Below are 25,135 nucleotides of genomic sequence, written 5' to 3'. Positions count from 1 at the left end.
TCTACACAATCAAAGGCTTTGGAAAGGTCGCAGAAGAAGCCCGAAGGCCCTTCACGCTAGGCGCGCCAGATTGTACGACGCGCCTTCCTTCTCGGCATCCGTTCTGCGTTGTGGCGGACCGCCCCGAGCCCGTCACAAGGAAGCCACGGGCGCCAGAAATTTACCCGGCGCCCGGCGACAGATCAGGTCCTATAGTTCTGCCGCAAAACCACAACTCGGCTGCAGAGGACAGGGAGAACGGCACATCGTAACACCGACACTCCTCTTCCTCTGCAGCCCCACCAACGCCGCTACAGCGGAACGGCCCCGCCATGTTCGCAGGGGATAGGGAGAGTGGTGCATCGAAATACCATCAGTCCTCTTCCCCTGCGATCCCGCCTCGGCCGCCGAGGATAGGGAAAACGGCTTACCGCAATTCCGACACTCCTTTTCCTCGACGGTCCACCTTCGGCGCATCACAAGCGGGCTAAACCAGCCCACTTGGAGCGTCCTCCTCGGGCCAGCCCGCAACCCAAACAGGCCGGCCCTGGTTGCCTCTTCGCTTCACCGTGGGTGACCAAGGGTCACAGTTCTAACCTAACCTAACCCACTTTTCTGATAGCAGTTCGGTTCTGTGAGGATCGCAGTTCAAAAAAAAGTCCAGGTCCAATTTTGGGTCTGGGTCCATAACGAAGAGAATAAATCGCTAAACGTGAACTATATGTCGTTGAAGAGTTCCACTCTGATCATCATCAGCAGTACCACTTTATCAAATGTCACTTTTTTTATGTAAATGCTGGATTTGTTGATGAAAATACAAAATCACTATATGTATGCCTTTCACATTTGAGGAGTTTCCTCGGTTCCTTATGGATCCCATCATAAGAACTCGAGCTTGAAAAAAAAGGAGTCTTAAAACTTATCTTGCTTAACAAACATAAAAAAGAAGACAAATCGCCAAACGTGAACTATGCGTCATTAAAGAGTTCCATTCTGATACCTATTTCTGACCATCATCAGCAGCTCCACTTCATCAAATGTCACTTTTTTAAATGAAAATGCTGGATTTGTTGATATAAATTCAAAAATCACTATAAATAATATGTATGCCTTTCACATTTGAGGAGTTCCCTCGATTCCTCATGGATCCCAATTCCCATCATCAGAACTCGAGCTTGACAAAAATGTGTCTTGAAAACCTAACTTGCTTAACAAACATAACGAAGAGGACAAATCGCCAAACGTGAACTATTCGTCATTGAAGCGTTCCGTTCTGATGATAATCAGCAGTTCCACTTCATCAAATGTCACTTTTTTAAATGTAAATGCTTGATTTGTTGATGAAAATACTAAAATCACTATTCACTATATGTATGCCTTTAACATTTGAGGAGTTCCCTCGATTCCTCATGGATCCCATCATCAGAACTGCGTTTTGACAAAAACGGGACCAATCTGTATGTATATACTTACAATCAGAAAAAAGAATTTTCAAAATCGGTCCAGAAATGACGGAGTTATGGATTAACAAACATTAAAAAAAAAACATACAACCGAATTGAGAATGAGAACCTCCTTTTGAAATCTTGAAGTCGGTTAAAAAATAGAAAAAAAAAATCAATAGGAAATCAACTCTTTGCGTCTACTTTTTTTAATTTACCGCTTTTTTCTACCAGTGCAGTTCAGTGCCAGACTATATTTACTACATCAATATCGTTAAATCGTCTGTTATTAGGGTCTCTCCAACCAAACGTCACCGATAATCACGAGATGATCGATTTGCGTACATTACGGCATTCTTTCGATCGAATTCTGCTATTATCTGTTGTAGTTGTAACAGACGGGCCGTGATCGTGTTCCAGTCCGAGGCCTGTCCGATCGTATGGAGGGTGGTCCGCTGTAGGTCGCAGCTATAAGTGCGAGCGAGAATGAGATATGTGGATCGCTTCAAGGTCGCGGTCCGGTACGTCCGTCTGTTATGTTTTAAAAGCGTAAGCTATTTGTTGCAAGATCCGTAGAAACCGCCAGTTAGGCCTCATACATACGCACGAGCGCCTTATCAACGGGCGCTTTTTAAAATTGACAAATGGATACCCATGTAATACCCATGTATATGGACGGTATAGAAAGGACGACCATCTCTTATGGCTGAACTATTGCAAAAGTGACCAGCTTTCAGCTGTAAAGTGGCTGTAAATAATAGCTAATCTCTCCGGTGGCGCTAGTTAGGCCGCCTAATTACAGTTTTTTTATGAACACTTCATACATAGAGATTTGGCTCCTTTATATTTTATATAGTCTCCATGCTCATGTAGGCTATGTTATGGATGGTATAGAAAGGATCGCAATCTCTTATGGCAGAATTGTTGTAAAAGTGACCGCGTTAAGCTTTAAATAATAATTCCTAATCTCTCCGGTGGCGCTAGTTAGGCTCTGGGACATGAGTATAACATGAACCATATAAGGCAACAAATAACCCGACCAAATTACGTAGGTTGTTTTTGGTAGTATTTCGGTGTATGGTGGCGCCGCCTAATTACTGTTTTTTGATGGACACTTTTCATACATAGAGATTTGGCTCCTTTATACAGTCTCCATGGGCTATGTATTTATTCACATAATGGCGGTTTCGCTTTTTTATCGAGCTCTGTTGGAGTTAAGCGTACTGGACTAAAATGTCAGGTTTTAGGCCTCATAACGAGTGCTTTTTCAACGCGCTTTAAAAAAGCGTTTAAATAACAAATGGAAACATGTGTATTTATTCACACTTAAATCCATAATACACTAAAGCACTGCGCCGCGACGATGGTGCGTCGCACCCATAAGTGAGAGCGACAAAGAGATATTTCTTTCGCGCTCACACTTATGGATTTGGCGCACAGTGACCTTTGTGCGGTGCGGTAGGGTGTTACGGCTTTTAATAGTTTTAATGCGACGCTTTTTAAACTTTCGTACGTACCTGGCCTTACAAAAAATATTTAATATTCAAATAAAATTGCTGGAAACAATAGTTCCTTTAAAAATTAAACTTTAATATAAAAATAATATTGTTCAAGTACTGTAGAATATTTAGTGTATATGATATAATATGATAAAGCAAAACTTGGTGTGATATTAGAATTTAGAGTATAAACACTTGTTGGGGCAGCTGGACAGGTATTAAGAGACCATCCCACCTCCGGGCCCCAATGAACCATACATTAAAATACCTAAAAGTACCAAGGCGTTTAGCAAAAGGCTCTGGCCAATATACCTTCCTAATATCCTGAACAGCTTACCCAAACAAATAGTAGAAACCTTAGAAAAATATCCAGATAAAGTAAAGAGTACACTTAAGAAAGTATTGATTAGGTGATTAGCATGAATTAATGCGTTACAACTAATATTTAAATTAACATGTAAGCACTAACTACCTGAAAGAAAACAAAATATATAATTAAGGCTACACTTAGTTAAGATAATCTCCAAATATAAAAAAACCTGAGTTGACTGTACCTAACATTAATTTTAGAAATAAACAGATTAAATTTTAATTTTTTTATAACATAACACACTGTAACGCACTGTACCGCGACCTTGGTATATCTTGCTCTCACTTATGGGTGTGGCGCACCAAGGTCGCGGTGCGTTAGTGTGTTAGGAGATTAACATTTTATAGTATAGTAACATTATATGATTGTGTCATTTCGTTTTTCGTGACAAATAAATCTTATTTGGAAATCTGATTTTCTGTTTTCTTACAAATTTACGCATTAATTGGTTTGCTGCATTGTTTTTAAAGTGTTTGGGAAAAAGTTAACCAATTTTCTAATGGTATGTATTGTAAAATAATCTAAATTTACAATTATACCTTACCTTACAATCTTCTCATTACTTGTTCTCCTTGACGGTTCTTTAATCAGGAGGATAAATGCTTTTAGTCACAAGTTCATCAGTTAAACACCACAAACATGAACTACTAAGCGAACATCCTACTTATATCGATTGTGTCGTGAACAGAGTACAGGTACTTGAGGAGCTGTTCTGTTAAAGTCGATTTTCCTAATCTTGTTTCATACTAGGTGACTCATGGGTCATTAAGTATACTCACTCATCAGTATTGTGGACAGGAGTTGGTAATTTTTGACTTTATTATTTTTATAAGAAAAAGCTTTTAAAACTTTGCCGATTATTATTATCCCTTCTCCATTATCACTGTTACTGCTATACCTTGAACATAATTGGCTTAATTTGTCATAGCATTAATACAATTTTATTGTTGTATATACCAGAGAAATTTGGAACCTTTTATTTATCCTATAGCACCATCATGATATTGCCGGGCGTAAAGATTTATTTATTTTATTACTAGCAATGCTCTAAGAACAAATTAAATTATTTTCTATGAATTATTTCAGTTTATATACAAATGTTTATATTGACAACTGAAATTTTTCCTCTATTAAAGTTGTTCTCTGTTAAAAAATGTAGCCTATCCTCTTGGGGTTCCATGTCCTAATATAAGTACAAATTACCTCCAATGAAAATTTAATCTTAATCAAATGGAACAGTTTCTTTTGTTTGATTTTAAAACAAGACATTTCAACTATTTTCTAATACCATTGATTCAAATTCGATTGCCAACTTTGCATGTATGGTGGGCTGCTAGAGTCTATGTCACTTACATTATTAAAAAAAACCAACTGACTTCTCATTTACTAAAATACTTTATAGTTTTGATGCCCAGGGGGAAACACACAACACAAACATACTAACATGTATACTTACATAATATACAGAAGATGCTAAAATCATTACTCTTCCTGTAGTCAGCAATAAATAGGATTGACTCTAGTCTAACTAGTTAAAAATATACCTTGTATTTTTCTGAACTTACCATACTAGTGGCAGTACGCAGGCTGGACACTAGCTAACCGGGTTAAAGCCATGATGAACCTCTAGGCCACCCCACTCCACTTTTTCTTTAATGTATGACATTTATTTCAGTTTATAATTTATATGTATATTAGTGTGACTACTTAAAAACACAAATCAAAATATTTGTTGAAATAATTTGATTTGTTCCCAAAGTTGTGCAAAGAGAACCTAATTTAATAAACCCCTGTGAATATGTGTATGAATGAGAATGAAAAATAGAATTTAATTTGTTTGTTTCCAGGTCAAAATTTACAATGGCTTCCTCTAACACTCTACAAAAAGCAATCGACCTTGTCACTAAAGCCACAGAAGAAGATAAAAACAAAAACTATGAGGAGGCCCTACGTCTCTATGAACATGGAGTTGAATACTTCTTGCATGCTGTTAAATATGAGGCTCAAGGTGAACGGGCTAAGGAAAGTATTAGAGCCAAATGCCTTCAGTATTTGGATAGGGCTGAAAAACTAAAAGAGTACCTAAAGAAGGACAAAAAGAAAAAGCCTGTGAAGGATGGTGAGTCCAAGAGTGAAGACAAAAAGAGTGACAGTGATAGTGATTCAGATGATCCTGAGAAAAAGAAATTACAGGGGAAACTTGAGGGTGCTATTGTTGTTGAGAAACCACATGTTAAGTGGAGTGATGTAGCTGGCCTTGAAGCAGCTAAGGAAGCTCTAAAGGAAGCTGTTATCCTGCCTATTAAGTTTCCCCACTTGTTTACAGGCAAAAGAATACCTTGGAAGGGCATCCTTCTTTTTGGGCCTCCTGGTACAGGTAAATCTTATCTAGCTAAGGCAGTTGCTACTGAAGCAAATAATTCTACATTCTTTTCAGTTTCTTCATCAGATCTTGTCTCTAAATGGCTTGGTGAATCAGAGAAATTGGTCAAGAACCTATTTGAGCTTGCTCGTCAACACAAGCCGAGTATAATTTTCATTGATGAAATAGATTCTTTATGTTCATCACGTTCCGACAATGAATCTGAATCTGCCAGGAGGATTAAAACTGAATTCCTTGTACAAATGCAGGGTGTAGGAAATGATATGGACGGTATTTTAGTTCTTGGCGCCACAAATATACCCTGGGTTCTCGATGCTGCCATTAGGCGACGTTTCGAGAAGCGTATTTATATTGCTCTGCCAGAGGAGCACGCTCGATTGGACATGTTCAAGCTTCACCTAGGAAACACAAAACACATGTTGAGTGAGCAAGACATAAAAGTCCTGGCTGCAAAAACTGAAGGCTATTCTGGAGCTGATATAAGCATTGTAGTGAGAGATGCTTTAATGCAGCCAGTTCGTAAAGTGCAATCTGCAACACATTTCAAGAAAACTTCTGGGCCTAGTCCTAAAGATCCTAATGTCATTGTGAATGACCTTTTAACACCATGCTCTCCTGGTGATCCCGGGGCTATGGAGATGACTTGGATGGAGGTACCTGGCGAAAAATTGGGTGAACCTCCAGTTACAATGTCAGACATGCTTCGATCGCTAGCAACGTCTAAGCCTACCGTCAATGATGATGACATGGTTAAGTTGAAGAAGTTCATGGATGACTTTGGTCAGGAAGGTTAAAAAAATTTTTTAAAGTTATTGAGCACTTAAATAATTTGTATCACATGTTGAAATAATTACTGTTAAGCTCCTGAATGTAACTAGCAGAATGTATGAATTTTATTTTATGCTTCACATGATGAACTGGGGTTTGACAAAAGTACTTTTTAGATTACCACTGGCTACTTGACAAAGCATAATCTCAATTGGTTTACAATCGCGAGCAAATCTAGACGTGCGTTACGACCTCGGATGTAAAAAAGTGGTTTAATAAAATAGGAATAGGTTTGTTTACTAGCTGTATATTATGCATCTTACTTTAAAGTTGTTTACAGGGCATTGTGTTTTGAGAATGTCTGTAATCTATTTATTTACATGAGCACATGATCTAGATTGAATTGAACAATGTGCCTGTTTAACACATTCACTGCCTCGACCCGCTAGGCGAGTTCTTTGTTCGTAGGCGTTTTTTGCTACATATGGGTTTTCCCGTGTTATCGGCTACGAATGCCTAACGAAGCTCTTAGCTCGTGCAGACAGTGAATGCTAGCAGTTTAATACTAGTTTACAGTACATATGGTGCTACTTTACCGCACTAGTGCGATAATTAGCACATTAAAGCCTGACCAGGAATATATGATCATTGTCAAGAGGGCGTTATTATTCTCATTTATATGGCAACAGTTCAGTATAGTCTGAACAATGTGGATTGGCAACTCGTTTGACTTACATCTACTTTTATTCACCGTAATCAAAATCAGAACCCATTTATTTGGTATCTACACTTTTTTTTATAGTCAGTACTTTTTTTGCCGTTATAATTCATGTATTTTCTTACGTATCACACATAGGTTAAAATCGTCTAATAGGGGATATTACTGCAATGTTCTGCCACCAGAGTGCAGGACAAGCCTTTTTAGTAAACCATAAAGTAACTTATACATACTTATAACTTTTAACAGGTTTTTGACAAGTTTTCAGAGATAATAAAATATGACATTGATGCACCAAGGCGGTTTGTATACAGAGGACCTACCGGGAAACGCGAATCCGAAATTTCGCTATCTGCCTCTTTATCGCTCGAATATGCAAGAGTAACAGAGATGTTAGATAAATAAATTTTCTTGTTTCACATTAGTTTCAGATTGTGGTAGCGCCCTGGCGTAGAGTTTCGCGTAATATTCCCTATTGCATCTTCTTTTTTATTTTTGGTTTGCATAAAACCTCAGGAGGTACAACCTTCTCTCGTAATCCGCATAATCGATGCCTCCGATTTACCTAGAAATTTATATAAATTTACATATATTTAATTTAGTCGTAACATACCAGATGGTGTGACTACTATTAGCCACAACATCAGCTCAGCTCAGCTCTATAGCTGAAAAAATATTTCGTCTATCATGTTACTCCATTCAAGGGAAGAGGCCTACATTCAAGATTGCATTGGATCACATTGGTCATGTTACTGGGTTTATCTACACACATATCATAAACCCTCTATGATGCCTTCAAAATCCGTAAATAATGGCCAACATTAAGATCTGTTTTGTTACAGCAAATTTTTTTTCTGTGGAAATGTTATTATTGCTAAATAATAACATCGATTTCGATAATATTATTTTATTCAAATTTCGAACGTTTAAAAAACAAAGAAATTTGATTTGACCTCTATTCTAATATCAGTCGAGATGACGTTTTATTCGAAATGAAATGTCAATTGCATACAAATTTGACAAATCTCGCTTGTTAGTTGGTATCGAACGATATGGCAATCGACCCCCACTCTAGTTTGTCTGAATAAAAAAAAAACTACGGATGCGTGACATGCGTGAAAAAAGTTTTCTTTGCCGCCATTTGACGTGCAGTTTATCTTTTAATTAGTTTGTAAGTAAAAAATAATTTGTTTTGTTGTTTTTAAAATAACTAGCAAAAGTTTCGTGTAAAATGTGCGATAAAGATTTTTCGGAGACGCCACTTCATATCCGCGAATCCCCCCAGAAAGCAACTATGCCCCAATGTCGGCTGTAATATGAGGTTAGTGAATATATCATAGAAAGTTTATAATATGTGTGTAGATGTAGATAAAGCAGTGTATGTAACTGTACATAATTAGGCATTAAAACACTCGTGTGATTCTTTTATGAAACTCACTACGTTCGTTTCATAAACCCACACTCGAGTTTTAATGCCTTTCATTATGTAGCAGTCACATAAACTATCACATATTCTGTAACCTTACATAGGTTCTGCTACATTGACAATTAACAAGATTGATCGTCTCCAAAGCCCATAGTAAATATTTTTCAAACTCAAATTCACTGTGTTTCCTCGCTTGTATAACATAACACTACAATAACTAAGTCGTAATAGCCAGACTATAATGACATTTCGATTTGTTTACCTGTCAGCTCTGATGTTAAGTTGGAAATGTTTCCTAGTGAAATAGTTTAATTTCCCGAACTATTCCTTTCCAGCAGTTTATTATTTCCACTATTAACAATGTTCCGGTCCTAACTATGTATAGTTTTGGGCCTTTTTGTCATTTATTATTTAATATTCAACACTTAAGCATTATTCAAGTAAACCGCCACAATGACACTGACAACAGTGACAACCTATCATTAAAATTATTGCCAGTGTAAGAAATTGGTTCCAATGAAATTCCGCAACATGGCGCATGATCATATATTTCTGGTCAGCTTTACGCATCTATGACGAAAATTTAAAGGGCCATATGTACTGTAAAATGTTGTACGATACATGTGCGAATAGGTAATTTGTAACTCGTATCGATTTAAAACACTCCCTTCGGTCGTGTTTCTCGTTTCGAATTTCCTATTTTTCGCACTTGTATCGTAATGTACTATTAAGATTAAATTGGTACGAGAACCTTTGCATTTGATTTTACGTAGGCATAAAAAACGGTACCTATTTCAATTAAATCACTTGTTTGTAGTAAGTAACTTATTAATTACTAGGGTTTATTAGTTTTGGCATGTTTGTTACGTGTTAAGCTGCAATAAGTAGCTACACACCTACCTAAAAGTTCATTAATCATATTTGCTACTTTGGATTGACTTGATAGTAGGCGTGGTAGGAAAGCAGCTGAGATACATGTTAACACTTCATCATGCACCTTAAAAGCCCCAAGTTTTTATTATCTTCCGATGCAGCATAATGTCTGCTATTTTGGCATATGCATTGCTTGTATTGTCGATAATATCCGTATTTTATTTGTCTCGTACGACTGTATTTTAAATAAAATTTTAAGCTGCAAGGTTTTTTTAGCATTGATCCGTATATATGTCAGGTATTTCACTGGATGTAAGTAAATCTGTTCATAACCTGTTCTGTGTTATAAAAAGATCTATTATATATAGCAAACATCAAGTTAGGTACCTATACCGCGCATTGAAGATGGGATTTCGTCGTTTATGTCCCTTTTCGTGTTTAGGCCTTAGGGTTCCGTAGTTATAATGACAATGAGACCCTGTTTTTATTTGATTCGTATTCTCTGATATTTGTCGATCGTAATATTCGTAATGCCTAGAAAGTCAACGGCTTCACGTTTGTCTCATTATAACAAGTTAATTAGGTAGGTCCCTTATATTATACTTATGTGAAATGTACTTTCCTCCTTTATTTTTGTAATAATATTGTTAAGAGAGTATAAATAAATATTATTAATTAAAACATCTGTTGTATATTATTGTTGTATCCCTCGTGTTTTTTTAAATACAACTAGAAGAAAATTAAGTAACTATATTTTATTTACATTAAATATATATTAAACGTAGGTATTCAAATATTTACAGCATCATGACACTTTTGGGGAAATAATGTTCAGTACAGCGAGTGTTGTGATGGCCACAAACCCGTAGTGTTGGAGACGGATAGAAGAGTTGGTTTCTGTAAATAGAAAGCATATTATGAAAAGATCTTGTAATAGTACAGGTAAAATAAGACTAAATATGGCCATTTGGCGGCAAAATATGTACATCCATGAAACTTTGTTTTTTATCTTTATCTTGAAACTAGAAATGAGGATCTGATGAGTCCTATCAACATTTAGGGTTCTGACCCCCTTTTCGGGGGGTGTGGTCAGGGGGTTCATTTAAAAACAATGCACAGTTTACAAACTGGGCATGTGAGGTGTCATTTTCGCGTAACTTTTTGCGCTGAGTCGAATGAGACCATATTCATACTTATAGGATCAATATTTTGCGAGATATGTATGGTTTTTGTTGAAAAAATCAAATATTTCAAATCAAAGTAGGTTTTAATCAGCAAAACAATTGGAAAACTTTTATCTTTATTGCACAAAAGAAAATACAATCGTACAAAAGATGGACTTGATGCTATAAGGCATTATCTACCAGTCAACCTTTCGACAAAGCAGATAATTTATAGACGGTGCAACATCATGTTGTAATATAAAAACAAAGAACATACTTCAATTACAACACTCATTTATTTGTGGCATGAGCACGAATATTTGTGCCCGAGTCACGGGTGTTTTCTATGTATTTACGTATTTATATATTATTACATCCTTGTCTAAGTACCCACAACGCAAGCCTTATTAAGCTCACTATAGGACTTAGTTAATTTGTTACTCGTAATGTCGTATAATATTGATTTATACAACTAAACATGTATACAAGTAATATAAATAATACATAGGCATATTACATACATATAGTATATTATAAAAATACATATACATAGGTACACATACATAAGAAATCAGATGACTCAAATTAGAAACTCTAGAATTTACCATTCTGTCAGAAAAGTAGGAGTTTTTAAATGCAAATCTGTTTGGACACTGTCTAATTTTAATAGGGAGACTATTCTAATGGTGTCTACCTGAATGAAGAATGAATTGGACATGTAACCTGTTTAGTGAGATGGTATAGACCGGAAAAGGTAGCCAGCAGAGTGAAATTGACGAACGCGAGAAACTCCATGGGATTCGGGGAATTGAAGATCGTTAATGACAGAAAAGAGGGTGTAAAGCATGCAAATGTTGCGACAACTCGTAGGTAGGTATAGGGAACCAGCGGAAAGAGGAGACATGAGCGTATTTACAGAGACAAAAAATAAACCGAATGCAATTATTTAGTAAATGATCTAACTTGTTCAAGAGCACTACACTAGGTACAATATGTACCTAATATCAACTATGAACATGTTTAGTTATTAATATTATATTTATTCTTCATTTTCTCCGAAATCACTCACTCAGTTCATCGTCATTGTTTTGTTCAGGGGCCATGCCTTTGTCCAAGACCGAGTTGGAGCAAGAAAGCCCCTCGCATATTTTGCATAAGACTGCAGCACACTCCTGTAGGGCAGGATTTTTCTCGAGGATTTTGATGAGTTGTTTTTTACCTTTGCCGCAAACAGCGCTGGTTTATTATTTATATTACTTGATAAATAAATAAATATTATAGGACATTACGAGTACTACACAAATTGACTAAGTCCTACAGTGAGCTTAATAAGGCTTGCGTTTTGAGTACTTAGACAAGGATATATGATACCTATATAGATCCTTAAATACACAGAAAACACACATGACTCGGGAACAAATATTCGTGCTCATGCCACAAATTAGTGAGTTGTGTAAATAAAGTACGTTCTTTGTTTTTATATTACAACATGATGTTGCACCGCCTATAAATTATCTGCTTTGTCCAAAGGTTGACTGATAGAGAATGCCTTATAGCATTATTAAGTCCATCTTTTGTATGATTGTATTTTCTTTTGTGGAATAAAGATTAAATAAATAAATAAAAGTTTTCCAATTGTTTTTGCTGCTTAAAACCTACTTTTGACTTGATTTTTTTTTCATTTTTTCAATAAAAACCATACATATCTCGCAAAATATTGACCCTATAAGTATGAATATGATCTCATTCGATTCAGCGCAAAAAATTACACGAAAATGACACCTCACATGCCCAGTTTGTAAACTGTGCATTTTTTTAAATGAACCCCCTGACCATACCCCCGAAAAGGGGGTCAGAACCCTAAATGTTGATAGGACTCATCAGATCCTCATTTCTAGTTCCAAGATAAAGATAAAAAACAAAGTTTCATGGATGTACATATTTTGCCGCCAAAATATGCTATTTTTCCTGTGCTATAAGTATTAGCTATGTAAATACATAGCATTGATGCTTTTCGGAACTGGATTATTACCAGCCTGCCTACATATAATAAGCAGAGAGCGGATTCGAAGCAGCGATCTCAATATTAATCTCTTTGGCAAAATTTTCGTTTTTGGGTTCAATGTTTGCGTTGTTTTATCGCAGAGTTCCCATGGCCACCTGTCTCTATCATCAGATCAGCTCCATGTCATCATAATATTGCATTGTCATCCGATTTATATATGTATGCAAAATTTCAGTTCAAATTTAGCTTCCAAGATTGTACCCACACTAACTAATAGGGCGAGTTAAATAAAAGATTGTAAAAAAAACAAACAGAACAGAACGCAAGTTTCTTATACCTTTGAAGTGACACTTTTCAAGTTTTAGAATACATGGGTTAAGTCGTCTTATTTTCTTATTTGTGCTAATCACTGCATTCTGAAGGACAAAATAGTGATTGTTTTAATGATAAGGTAAAATATTAGGTGCTTATAAAAAAAAACCTCAACCTCAATTTATACGGTTGGTGGAAATTGGGTGCAGACTGGACCAAGGCAGCGGTCATTTCCTCCTCCCTGTTTGGAGTACACTTCAACGCATAATTTGAAAACTACAAGTCCTAGCAACATAATACTTTAAACATAACTACTGTACCTACTTAGATAACTTAATGAAAAATATAAGTATTGCGCATTGGCAGTTTTGTTGTAACTTCCACCGTTTTTAGTGTCCGTACAAAACTGTAATGTTCACTAAGCACTTATGGAATCACTTCGGTCTTGCAAATCAGTTAAATGCGTTTTTCTAAATAAGGGGTTTCGACTTCCACTATTTCAAATGTACCTATATGTACTTATTAATAAGTACACCTATTCCCTATCTATTTTAACATTCAGATTTACTCAACTGATATAAGTACATTTGAGAACGAACGCCGCAATATATGTTATATTGGTTTACCAATGATAATGCTCCTCTCCCTCCTATGCGTGCCTATGACTGCAATACATCGGAGCTTCATATTCAGTTTCGCCGGCGCCGTCAACCCCAGTGTGGATACCAGTAGCCCCTGCGGGGCAGGTTTGGCCCCATACGCGATTAACCAGGAGCGCTCCGTTACCTGAAAAAAAAGGAAATAAGTACTTAACCTACTACCTAATAAGGTGCCTTAAATCTAAGAGCAACACCGAAAGAATCAGAAGGACAAAAATCCAAATACCAGAAGGTAGAAACCTGCACAATTATGATATAAAGAATTAGGTAATTCTTTTTTATTGATTTTGTGGTGCGGTGTAATAATGGAAATCGTTTATGAAAGACGAAAAACGTTTATGAAAGGCTTTATCTCGGAAATTATCAGATCTACAGAGACAATTCTAGTTTCGTATTGTAGCAAATTTTGTCTACTATAAAAACGTCTTGAGAAGGTACCTACTAAAAACTAGTATATAGTCCTATAGGGTTATAACAGCTCAAATCTAAAAAAAACCGAACTTTTCGCGGTTTTTTCGATTTTTCACAAAGTTGCGTTGTATTACCATTCATTGGGCCAACATCATAAACAAGTCTGCAAAAAATCAGAACTACCGGAATTGACGCAAAAAAGGAACCTCGTTCTTTCAGGCGACAAAGTTTATGAACTAATAGGTAGGAACTAATAGGTATAGGTTAGAAATACCTAACTGAAATGTTGACAGTTTTTGTAAAAATAAGCAAGCTAATTGGCACACTTTCCTTCTGAAACCTACGAAAATGATTCGTAAAGGTATAACGACAAAGTGTCGTGATTATTAGCGCTGGATGGGTTGAATGACGTGCAATATCTACTTATTTGTTTTTTTCATAATCATAATCGTTTATTGCAACCATGGTACTACAAGGTTCTTTCATTTTAGACAGTACAGACATGGACCCTACTAGGGCGTGAAACCAAATCAAATATAAATGAACGTTACGTTATTAAATATTTATCATTCAAAACCATCATTTAAAAGTCAATTCTATCAGTAGGTACATGAGCAAACAACTCAAAATTTGCATCAGATTACATTGCCTCACATGTGGATAAAATGCAACTTTCTTATCAGTTTTTGAATTACAAAGAGAGCCTTTCCGAGCTGGAGTGGTGAAAATTATACATATTATGAATTTATGACATGAGGGCAACGAGGCCGTTGCAGACAAATGCTGCGAGACCACGTGGTCTTTCATCGATCGTTCGGCGATGCTAAGGAATGTGAGAACCGGTTAAAGATGGAATAGGTTATCGGTTTGCAGTAGATCGGTTCCGATTGTTCTGAACGTAGTCGCTGTTATCTAGTGAGATACTTCGTACGAGTAAGTACTCTTGTTTGCTGAAAGTTGCAAAAGACAGAAGTACTGGTTATCTACCTTCGCTCACGTTCACATGTAAAATAGTGTTTACGAAGGTATATTATTTAGACAGTATACGCTATTTGGTGAGATAAGAAGACGTGGCCAGAATGTTGAATTAGACACTTACCTATATATACCTACCTAGACGCAGTGACTATGAATGGCAAGTAGCACATTTGTTAATTGTGTCGATTCAGTATTATGTAGGTAGGTATATACTTCACCACACGCATCGAATGATTAAGTCCCTGTGACAGTTCCTTCAAGTTTCTTTTGGTAGGGCTTTATTGAAAAAATACTTTTTTAGGTACCTATTATTTAAAGGTTACATTTATTAAACTAATGAATGTGTTAAAACATCCAAAAAATGTCTACAAACATTTTACGTAACAGCTTCTTCATATAACAAACCAAGTGCGAGTCGGACTCGCCCACCGAGGGTTTCGTACTTTTTAGTATTTGTTGTTATAGCGGCAACAGAAATACATCATCTGTGAAAATTTCAACTGTCTAGCTACCACGGTTGATGAAATACAGCCTGGTGACAGATAGACGGACAGAGGAGTCTTAAGTAATGGGGTCCCGTTTTTACCCTTTGGGTACGGAACCCTAAAAATGAACTGTCACAGGGACAGGGACCATCACTCGAAGCCAGAGGTAGGCTAGGTATATAATTCGTATATTCTGAGAGGAATCCTCACGAAAAACCCCTCACGTAATCAATGGCCGGACTCCCCCTTAATGATGTTCCAATAACTACAATAACTCAGGTGTAACTTCAATGCACCGGTAAATAAACAGTTACCTTTTGTCCATCGATGAGCCACTGCAAGTCGGGTGCCGGGAAAGCTTTGGCTGAAGAACAATTCACGTCCAGAGGCTCGTTGAGACGGTAGGGACGCTCGTGGCCTGTTATATATGGACTTTCGCGGGGAAAGTCTGAAATAGTAAAGAATTTATTTGGTTAATCAAGGTTATATTCCGATTGTCAATGCAGTGACAATACCATAAAAAAACGAGTGTAGTTTTAATTGCGACATCAATGCAATTTATTAAGAGTACCCATTTTCCTCTCTGGATATTGACATTATGGAAAATTATATAATTATATAATTATAAAATTATATTCTTAGGTTTCTTTATTTTTTTTTTCTTTGTGAAGCTGCAGTTTTTAGTTTGGTAGAAATTGCAATCTTAACGTTTGAAGTAATTCTATGTTTAAAAAAAAAAAAATTATACGTGATTTTATTTGTGTACCTAACGATTTTTAGGATATAGGGATTAAAAATTTTTGTATTCAGAATTATTATTATACATGCACCTATCTTTTTGATGAATTAATAATTCGTACTGTTTTTTGTTTGTGTGGTAGGAATTTTTTTTTTTTTTTTTTTTTTAGTTTTAGAATTTTGGAATTGTGACATAATATTCAATTTATTTTATTCAAATTGTGACATATTTAATTTATAGACGTTATTTATTTGCTATTTATACTTTCAATGTCGAATGAGGCCAATGCCGCTAATGTCACCCCTCCCCAGCCTTCGCCTCGGGGGAACGCCGACGCTGACCCAGTGCCATGTCCGTTTTGCTCACCTGTTCGTTTCTTCAAGGGTCAAAAGGGGCTTAACATTCATTTAACCCGAGTCCACGGCTCAAATGCATCGCGTGCTGATCATAATCCAACCGGAGTTTCAAGCGATGGGTCTCGGGAGGTGCCTCAAACGCAAACGGGACTGGGCCTTGCTGATATACCAGCTTTAAAGGCTAAGGTTCGGGTATTGAGACACATACCTAAGGGAGCTAGGTGCCTTGCTGCAGGTAAACTGTGCTCGGTCATAAATGATTGCTTGCGCACTAATAGTGTTGAGGATTGGTGCAGTTTGCTTTCTTTTTCTTACTCGGCTTTAAGGGTGCCGGATGCCACTGAACCCCAATCGCTGACAACAAAGGTAAAAAATAACATTAATGTCATCAATCAATGCTTTCCACTCACACAGTCCTCGAACAGGCCGGCCTCAGTATACCGGGCTATTGAGACTAAAGTGCATGATGGTGACCTAAGGGGAGCCGTTCGACTGCTTCTCTCGGATTCTGCTCTGGCTCCTGATAACGATAATACCCTACAGGCTTTGAAAGATAAACACCCGCCACCGTCGAGGTTAGTAGGTATGCCTCCTGAGCCTGGTAGTGCAAACCCTTTTTTGTCCGTAACGCCAATGGACGTGGCTGGGGCAATTGCCTCTTTCTATAACGGGTCAGCTTCTGGGTTCGATGGTTTGAGGCCCCAGCACCTAAAGGAACTGACTTCACCTTCCGCGGGGGATAACGGTCCCCGTTTGTTGGACTCCCTCGCAAAACTTTGCAATTTTTTACTGAGAGGTATGCTGAATATAGAGGTTAGGCCGTTCCTCTATGGGGCATCGCTTTGTGCTTTATCCAAGAAGGACGGTGGCATCAGACCAATTGCGGTAGGCAGCATTTTCCGTCGTCTCACGGCTAAACTTTGCTGTCGAGCAGTAAGGGAGCCAATGTCGGGCTATTTGCTCCCCAGGCAGATGGGTTTTGGCACTGTGCTAGGCTGTGAGGCGGCGATTCATGCCACTCGTCACTATGCTGTTGAGCGCCATGCATCTGATAATGTCATCATCAAGCTCGATATAAAAAACGCGTTTAACACGGTGGAAAGAGATATCATTCTGAAGGAAGTCCTAGAGAAAGCTCCCTCTTTATACCCTTTCATTTACCAATGCTATGCCGCTCCAAGTAACTTGTTCTACTCTGGTAATGTCATCCAGTCGCAAGTCGGGGCTCAGCAGGGAGACCCCCTAGGGCCCCTTATTTTCTGCTTGGCCATCCATAGAATAATCTCGGAGGTGAAAGCCCCGTTAAATGTCTGGTATTTGGATGACGGCGTCATTGGAGGTAGCCCAGACGTGGTCGTCGAGAGTTTAAAGACCTTAATGCCAGCTTTAAAGGGGATAGGCCTGGAGATTAATCCATCCAAATGCGAGTGTTTCACCTGCGGGGGCATAACCAGGGAAGCTTTTACGGAACTTGAAGCGGTTTTGCCTGGAATGAGGCAGATTGATAAATCCTCCTTCCATTTGCTAGGTGCTCCCATATTCTCCGAGGGTGTCAGCTCGGTACTACAACTTAAAAGGCAGGCACTCTCGGGGGTACGCGAGCATTTGGCCCATCTGGCTGCCCATGTCTCCCTCATTTTGTTGCGGAACTGTTTCGCGTTGCCCCGCATGGTGTACACTTTACGCACGTCCCCCACTTGGCTTTTTGAACAGGATATGCTTTCTCTGGACGACACGCTCAGGGTTGCGTTGGAATCGCTGCTGAATGTGAGTCTGAACGAAACTCAGTGGCGTCAGGCTTCCTTACCGGTTCGATACGGCGGTCTTGGTGTTCGGCGAGTACAGGACATCGGTTTGGTGGCCTTTTTAGCGTCGGCGCATGGTTCGGCGGGTCTCGTTGCTCGTATTCTGGGAGTCCAGGGTAGCGATGTGTGCGTGCCATTCGTTTCCGAGGCTTTGGCGAAATGGGCCACATTATGCCCTACCGGTGAACGTCCTGATAGCGTGGTGGTGCAGAGAGCATGGGATGACATCCTTTGCAAGCTTGCGCGTGCAAGTTTGGAGAGTGGGGCTTCGGGGACCGACTTGGCGCGCCTCAAGGCGGGTACCATGCCTGAGTCGGGAGCGTGGTTGCATGCTTTGCCGTCTCCGCACCTGGGCACACTGTTGGACAACGACTCTCTGAGAATTGCAGTGGCCCTAAGGTTGGGATGCAAAGTGTGCAACGCGCACCGATGCATTTGTGGTATGATGGTTGAGGAGAATGGTCACCACGGGCTGAGTTGCCAGAGGTGCGCCGGTCGTTTCCCGAGACACCACTCTTTAAATGAAATTGTGCGGCGGGCAATGGTGTCGGCCAATATCCCGTGCATATTGGAACCACCAGGCTTGTCACGGTCAGACGGTAAAAGACCCGACGGGCTCACCTTAGTTCCCTGGCGGAGGGGGCGGTGTCTTTTATGGGATGCAACATGTGTTAGCACATTTGCTGCGTCCCATCTAAGACACACGGTAAAAGCGGCAGGTTCAGCGGCAGAAATTGCCGCCAAAAATAAGCATGCCAAATACTCCGGGTTACAGGGGGCGTACGATTTTGTGCCCGTTGCTGTCGAAACAGCCGGACCATGGTGCAGCGAGGCGTCCGAATTGTTCAGAGAACTGGGTCGGCGGCTGAGAGAGAGGGGGAGCGATCCCCGATCTGGGTCTTGGCTTGTCCAACAAGTCTCCATTGCCATACAGCGCGGCAACGCTGCGAGTGTGATGGGGACTTTTGGACCAGGCATGCCACGGAACGGGTCTTAGGTTAGTTGATAGTTTTAAATTTGGGTTTATAATAATTATTTATTTAACTTATATGACGAATATTACATGTATTAAATTTAATTAATCTTCATAAACACGTTTGTATTTTTTGGATATTTTTCAATGAAATAAATTTTGTCCTATTTACTAAATAACATACTTATGGAAAATATTTTTACCTACCTATATTATTTAACCATAGCTAAATAGGATAGGATAAAATGTAACGTTCTTGTAGGTACCTAATACTTACCTAATAGACGTAATTTTGTGCTCCGTACACATAGACCAATCAAATTAGACCCAAAAAAACCGGCCAAGTGCGAGTCGGACTCGCGCACCGAGCGTTCCGTACATTACATAATTTTAACAATGTATTTTTTATGTGAAAATTGCGGTTTACGATTTATGACGTATTAAAAAAAACTACTTACTAGATCTCGTTCAAACCAATTTTCGGTAGTTAGAAACCTCAATATCATTTTTGAAGACCTATCCATAGATACCCCACACGTTGGGTTTGATGAAAAATTTTTTTTTGAGTTTTAGTTCCAAGTATGGGGAACCCCCAAAATATATTGTTTTTTTTTTCTATTTTTGTGTGAAAATCTTAATGCGGTTCACAGAATACATCTACTTACCAAGTTTCAAAAGTATAGTTTCAGAGAAAAGTGTCTGTGACATACGGACGGACAGACAGACAGACAGACAGACATGACGAATCTATAAGGGTTTCGTTTTTTTGCCATTTGGCTACGGAACCATAAAAAGCGTTGTGAGGAATTAATTCTCAGCAAGCTGGTAATTGTTTTAATACCTTCATGTGGTCCTGAAAATGCGTGTAATCCGAGTTTGCTCAATCCCAGGAGGTGGATTAATGAAATCTTCTTCTTCCTCGCGTTATCCCGGAATTTTCGCCACGGCTCATGGGAGTCTGGGGTCCGCAGGGTCCGCTTGGCAACTAATCCCATGACTTGGCGTAGGCACTAGTTTCTACGAAAGCGACTGCCATCTGACCTTCCAATTCAGAGGGTAAACTAGACCTTATTGGGATTAGTCCGGTTTCCTCACGATCATTTCCTTCACCGAAAAGCGACTGGTAAAAATCAAATGATATTTCGTACATAAGTTAGGTGGATATTAATGAAATGATATTCAATATTTATAACGTCATTACCCATCTCTTATAACGAAGTCTAGTTCATCTATCTTCATCAATTAATTCAAGCGGAGACACTCAGAAACTAGCTTACCGCGCGTTTGATATAACTTATGAATTTTAAAGTGTCTGGGAGAGAGCGGTAAAATATTAACTCTAGAAAAGTTACCTAGATATGAGATGACACTGCACAGCTGTCGAGTTAAGAGAATCATAACTTAAGTATTCGTTTAAAGCGTCTCCTTAAGTGGGGCAGCAAAAAAATGCAACTTGCGATATCAGCGATGTGAGTTTGCTTGTGAGATCGAATAAACCCGACCGAGCTGTGCCCTAGTAGATTAACTCGAGTAGGATGCATATATAAAATAAATAAATGAATAAGAATAAATATAGCTATTTAAAAAATCAACTCATTTAATCCACCTTTCTTTCGTTTCCAACCCAATTCAGGCTTTGGTGTGTTATTTAGGGAGAATTGCACCAACCGAATTTGAAGCGCATGTGAAATAATTAAATATGGTGCCTGAAACTCATGAATCCTATTTAATGAACAGTTCTAGCACTCATCGCATGCTTAAAGTGAAGGGGTTCGTCACTTACAATAGACTTCCATGTAGCCCTCAGCCTGAGCGGAGTAGAAGGAGGGCGCCTCCTCGGACACCTCGCAGCGGTACAGGCCTCGGGAACGCAGGGTGAGGTCTCGGAGGTGCACTCGCCGCGCGCTGGATTTTTCCAACTGTGAAACGAGTAACTCAGATTGTCACATAACTACCTACATAACACAAATTGTATCCTCTCTACTGTATCTCGACATGTACGGACAAGTACCTATACGAGCGAAATGCACGATAACGTTCGATAAATTCTGTCTGACACATCTCTATTTGTAGAGACATTATTATTTAAACATGTCAGATATTTTAAGTGCTTTGTTTCACCCTTCCGTCACAATAGGCTAGCTATTAGACCTATTAGTATAAAAGATTGTTAAATACGAGGAAACCAAAAAGACAAGGCAAAGCATAATCAGTACTTAATTAAAGTGACTGCCGTGATTTTTTCCTTAGAACTTACTTTCAATCGGAGACTGCATGTCTGGTCATAACAATTCATAGCGAAAAACATTAAATTACAATATTTATGTATGAAAAAACATATATTTTTGGAAACTACAGTAATTTTATAATGATCATCATTCATGATCATCATTTCTTGATTTTTTGAGGGGTAGTTCTCTTAATTGATGTGGTAAATGATTGAATAATAATATCTTAATAGACATGGCGTAACAATTTCTACACCTCATTGCAGTGTGTATTTTTGGGAGCACGAGTCTATCCGGATATCGTGTTTTGACAACTGTTACATTTCTTTTCTTTTTAGACATTTTATTGTGCAGCTTAACAAATATACACACTTCATAAATGTACAGTGAGTGTATATACTGTTAGTAATTTTACGCTAACAAAATATTCCTTGCAGGATGTTGGTATGTGAATGTTGGCTATTACTCTTACATTGCTTTTGCGATAGAAAAGTACGTACCCTATACATATTTAGTCGCCATATTTAGGACATATCATAAGCAAACCGATTACCTAATTTTAGAAATAATTTAAGATACTACAAATGTTAACGATTTTGGTGCATTTTACTAACGTATAGATTTAAAGAAGTATATAGAAGGTTTGAACATGCATAAACAAGGGTCCAGCAAGATAATTAAGTATTTTATGATGTCCACGGGTCTAGTGCAATACAGGTTGACGCATAATAAAAAAGTTTATGACTCAAATAGCAATGTGAATAATCTACTAATAGTCACTTACGTCAACTTTCACTCCATCTAGCCTGTGAGCATGCTGTGGCGGGCGGAGCCGCGGCATATACCGATAGAACTCCTCTGTGTCCCGGTACCACTTCACGGAGTAGAGTCTGCCGCCCTCCAAATCGTAATCACATGTTAATGAGGCAGACTCACCACGCTGTTTTAGAGGTGGGACGGTTATACCTAGCACTCGGAGACACAACAGTCCTGTAGGTAGAAAATATCCTCTTTAGCATAGCATATTCAAGTATAATATTTAAAGATAAAATTTCAAGCACAACTCTATATGTAGATTATCAACTTTTGATAACAATGTGTACTTTATATACATGTTTTTGAAAGGTAAAAAACAATGCAGTAATGGATTTTTGTTCACTTCCCGTCCGCTATAAAACGTACCACTAAAAACTTTCCGTAGGTACTATTTTGCTACAATAAGGTGTTTTTTTTCGAGCACATTGGAGAAAAAAATATAAGTAGAAAGTTTCTACTAGAAACACCGAGACTAACTATAGTAGGTAGGCATGTAAAAGAAAAATGTTGTTTGTAGCATAAATGTATGTACCTATATACATTTTATTTCGTAGTCCAAGAAATAAGAAAACGAGCATGCAATGTTATCAGTAAACGCTACGCTCCTGAGACACGGCTTACTTATTCATAAGTAATGTGTGCCGAATAAGGACGTAACAAACATTATGGTAGAACAGTTTTCATGTATCACTATCCTAATGGGCCTTGTTGAAATTGTTTTAGTATTCACTAGTGAAAAAACCCATTTAATTATACTTTCACTGATGAGCAAGTTGCGGAAATTTTACAAAAAGTTATCGGAAAGTTTCCATTTTGGAACGAGAGTATTTCGTTCCCAGTATCAAATCAATAACATTTTATTGTATTTATAGACAGTTTTAATGAATACCTATCCATTTATATTGTTTTGTATAAGGTTAAAGAAACCTTAAGGTCAACAAATTTTAAGGGGCACCGAATGAAAATTACTATTTCTGACTAAATTAGTGGATAATTCTCCGTCAAAAATCTCCATCAAATTCTATAGATACAATACAAGTGTTGAGTTAACGGTCATCGATTGTTAAATACTTTATTTTAATAAAATAAAAAAAAACACTTGTTTTTGTGATTTGTATGGACTTTTCTTTTGATGGAACAATTTGTATAATATTTATTTATTTTCTTTATTTTTTCACTTGCATGGTATGGATAAAAATTATGCTCAGAAACCGTTTTTTGTCAAAAACTATCAATATGCCGAATATCTCGAAAATAACGTTGTGTTCTGAAGGAAACTTTGAATACTTTGTTGATAATACGATAAACCATAAAAATACGAGAAAACGGTGAGTTACAGATCGAGGATCACCGGAACCAGGGGGCCCTTTAAAATTTAAATGCTGCTCTTAGACAAATCTAGAATTATTTCAATGTTTAAAGTGTGTTTTGTTTCATTTTAATGTACTGGTAAAACCTAGATACTAATTTGTTTTTCTACATTAATATAATAAAAAAATTACCTTTAATGTTTGCTAGAAGCAGATAACAACACACGATTATAATTTTCTTCATTTTCTTGATTAACATTGTTTTTAATTATAATAAATCAGATATAGAATCATTGCTTATATTTATTTTCTAAATCGTTTACTTCACTATAAGAGTAATTAATTTAAAATAATTACGCACAAAAAGAACGGTTATCTTATTTGTAACTTCGCAAAGTAGCGCAGAAGATATGAAATATCGTAGCAAACGAGCGTAGCGTAAAGCGAGCCGTTTGCAACTGTTGCTACGAAGCTACATACGACTAGCGCAGCCGAGCGAACGTAGACGCTCCTACGTAAATAGCATTCAATTGATGCTAGGAAATCACTTTAATTGTATATTTGGAATTTTATTTATTTATGGAAATCACTTACTTTAAGAACTCTTTTGACGTAGGTAATAAATATTTAATTAAAAATAGAATTAGTAAGCATAACTTGTGGAAATGCATTTTAATTATACTTCACACCTAGTCCGGTAAACATTATTCAAAAAATTTGCAATGTAGAGTTGCTGAAAAGCTTGCAGCGCATAAACTAAGAATTGAATAAGTATTTATTCAATAATGCTTTATGTAAATCTCGCTAAAACAAAATACTTTTCAATTACCAAATGTTTAACTAGTTAACAAGTAAATTTAACAAGTACAAGTCGGACTCGCGCACGAAAACATTTATTTTATTCTGTTTTTAGTTTTTATTGTTGTTATAGCGGCAACAGAAACCTCTGTGAAAATTTCAGCTGTGACAGACAGACAGACAGACGGACAGTGGAGTCTTAGTAATAGGGTCCCATTTTTACTCTTTGGGTACGGAACCCTAAATAGACGTCTACTACTGTATAATTATAGACACAATGTTACGCTCAGTCAAACGCCGCTTTTATGATGGGCAACAATTTAATAAACTTTCTCCTCATTTGTCTCACTGAGTACTATTAGGTTAAGTAATAAAAAGAAAACTTTTAATCCATCCGGTAGGTATAAGAAAACCAAATCCTATTAACGTAAAATAATTATTTTACTTACTTAGTTAAAATATGGCCACGGCCGCTTTTTAATTATATTTATTCTCGCATTATTACAACGAGATGAATATTATAATTTAATTAATATCGAAAAAGCAATTTCGATTTTGCATTACATTTAACGACTCGTTTTGTGAAATGTTGTAATAAAATACTGTTTGTATAAATCCCTGAGCTTATGAAAAGATGAA

At 37.6% G+C, this 25,135-nt stretch overlaps 2 protein-coding genes across 3 annotated transcripts; one reads left to right on the top strand and one right to left on the bottom strand.

The window, feature by feature from the left end:
• Positions 1–3,642: 3,642 nt before the first annotated feature.
• On the top strand, positions 3,643–10,141 carry LOC134752059 (vacuolar protein sorting-associated protein 4). 2 transcript variants are annotated; one of them, XR_010128731.1, is made up of 3 exons: positions 3,643–3,792; positions 5,138–7,016; positions 9,318–10,141. XR_010128731.1 is itself a non-coding variant. In XM_063687627.1 (2 exons), exon 2 carries the CDS (start codon positions 5,151–5,153, stop codon positions 6,465–6,467), a length of 1,317 nt encoding a protein of 438 aa, XP_063543697.1. In that variant the 5' UTR covers positions 3,643–3,792; positions 5,138–5,150; the 3' UTR covers positions 6,468–10,141. The 2 variants fall into 2 exon arrangements, 1 of the variants encoding a protein (XP_063543697.1); XM_063687627.1 differs by having other exon boundaries at positions 5,138–10,141.
• Positions 10,142–10,239: 98 nt separating this feature from the next.
• Positions 10,240–23,957, bottom strand: LOC134749486 (uncharacterized). Its single transcript, XM_063684430.1, has 6 exons — positions 23,891–23,957; positions 22,357–22,562; positions 21,128–21,263; positions 15,786–15,919; positions 13,565–13,724; positions 10,240–10,355 (listed from the first exon to the last, which is right to left on the bottom strand). The coding sequence occupies exons 1-6, from the start codon at positions 23,955–23,957 to the stop codon at positions 10,264–10,266; spliced, it is 795 nt and encodes a 264-aa protein (XP_063540500.1). The 3' UTR covers positions 10,240–10,263.
• Positions 23,958–25,135: the final 1,178 nt, after the last annotated feature.

The sequence above is a fragment of the Cydia strobilella genome, chromosome 2 (genome assembly GCF_947568885.1).
Source record: "Cydia strobilella chromosome 2, ilCydStro3.1, whole genome shotgun sequence".
Taxonomy (NCBI): Eukaryota; Metazoa; Arthropoda; class Insecta; order Lepidoptera; family Tortricidae; genus Cydia; species Cydia strobilella.
Note: the sequence above shows the minus strand (reverse complement) of the source record. Positions and strands in the feature narration are given on the sequence as shown.

Coding starts and splice junctions, on each gene's coding strand:
- LOC134752059 (XM_063687627.1), top strand. CDS start 5,151: ATGGCTTCCTCTAACACTCTACAAAAAGCAATCGACCTTGTCACTAAA.
- LOC134749486 (XM_063684430.1), bottom strand. CDS start 23,957: ATGTTAATCAAGAAAATGAAGAAAATTATAATCGTGTGTTGTTATCTG. Junction 15,920..21,127: donor GGGCTACATGGAAGTCTATT/GTAAGTGACGAA, acceptor TTACTATTTCAG/ACTTTCCCCGCGAAAGTCCA. Junction 10,356..13,564: donor GGAGAGGAGCATTATCATTG/GTAAACCAATAT, acceptor TTCTATTTACAG/AAACCAACTCTTCTATCCGT.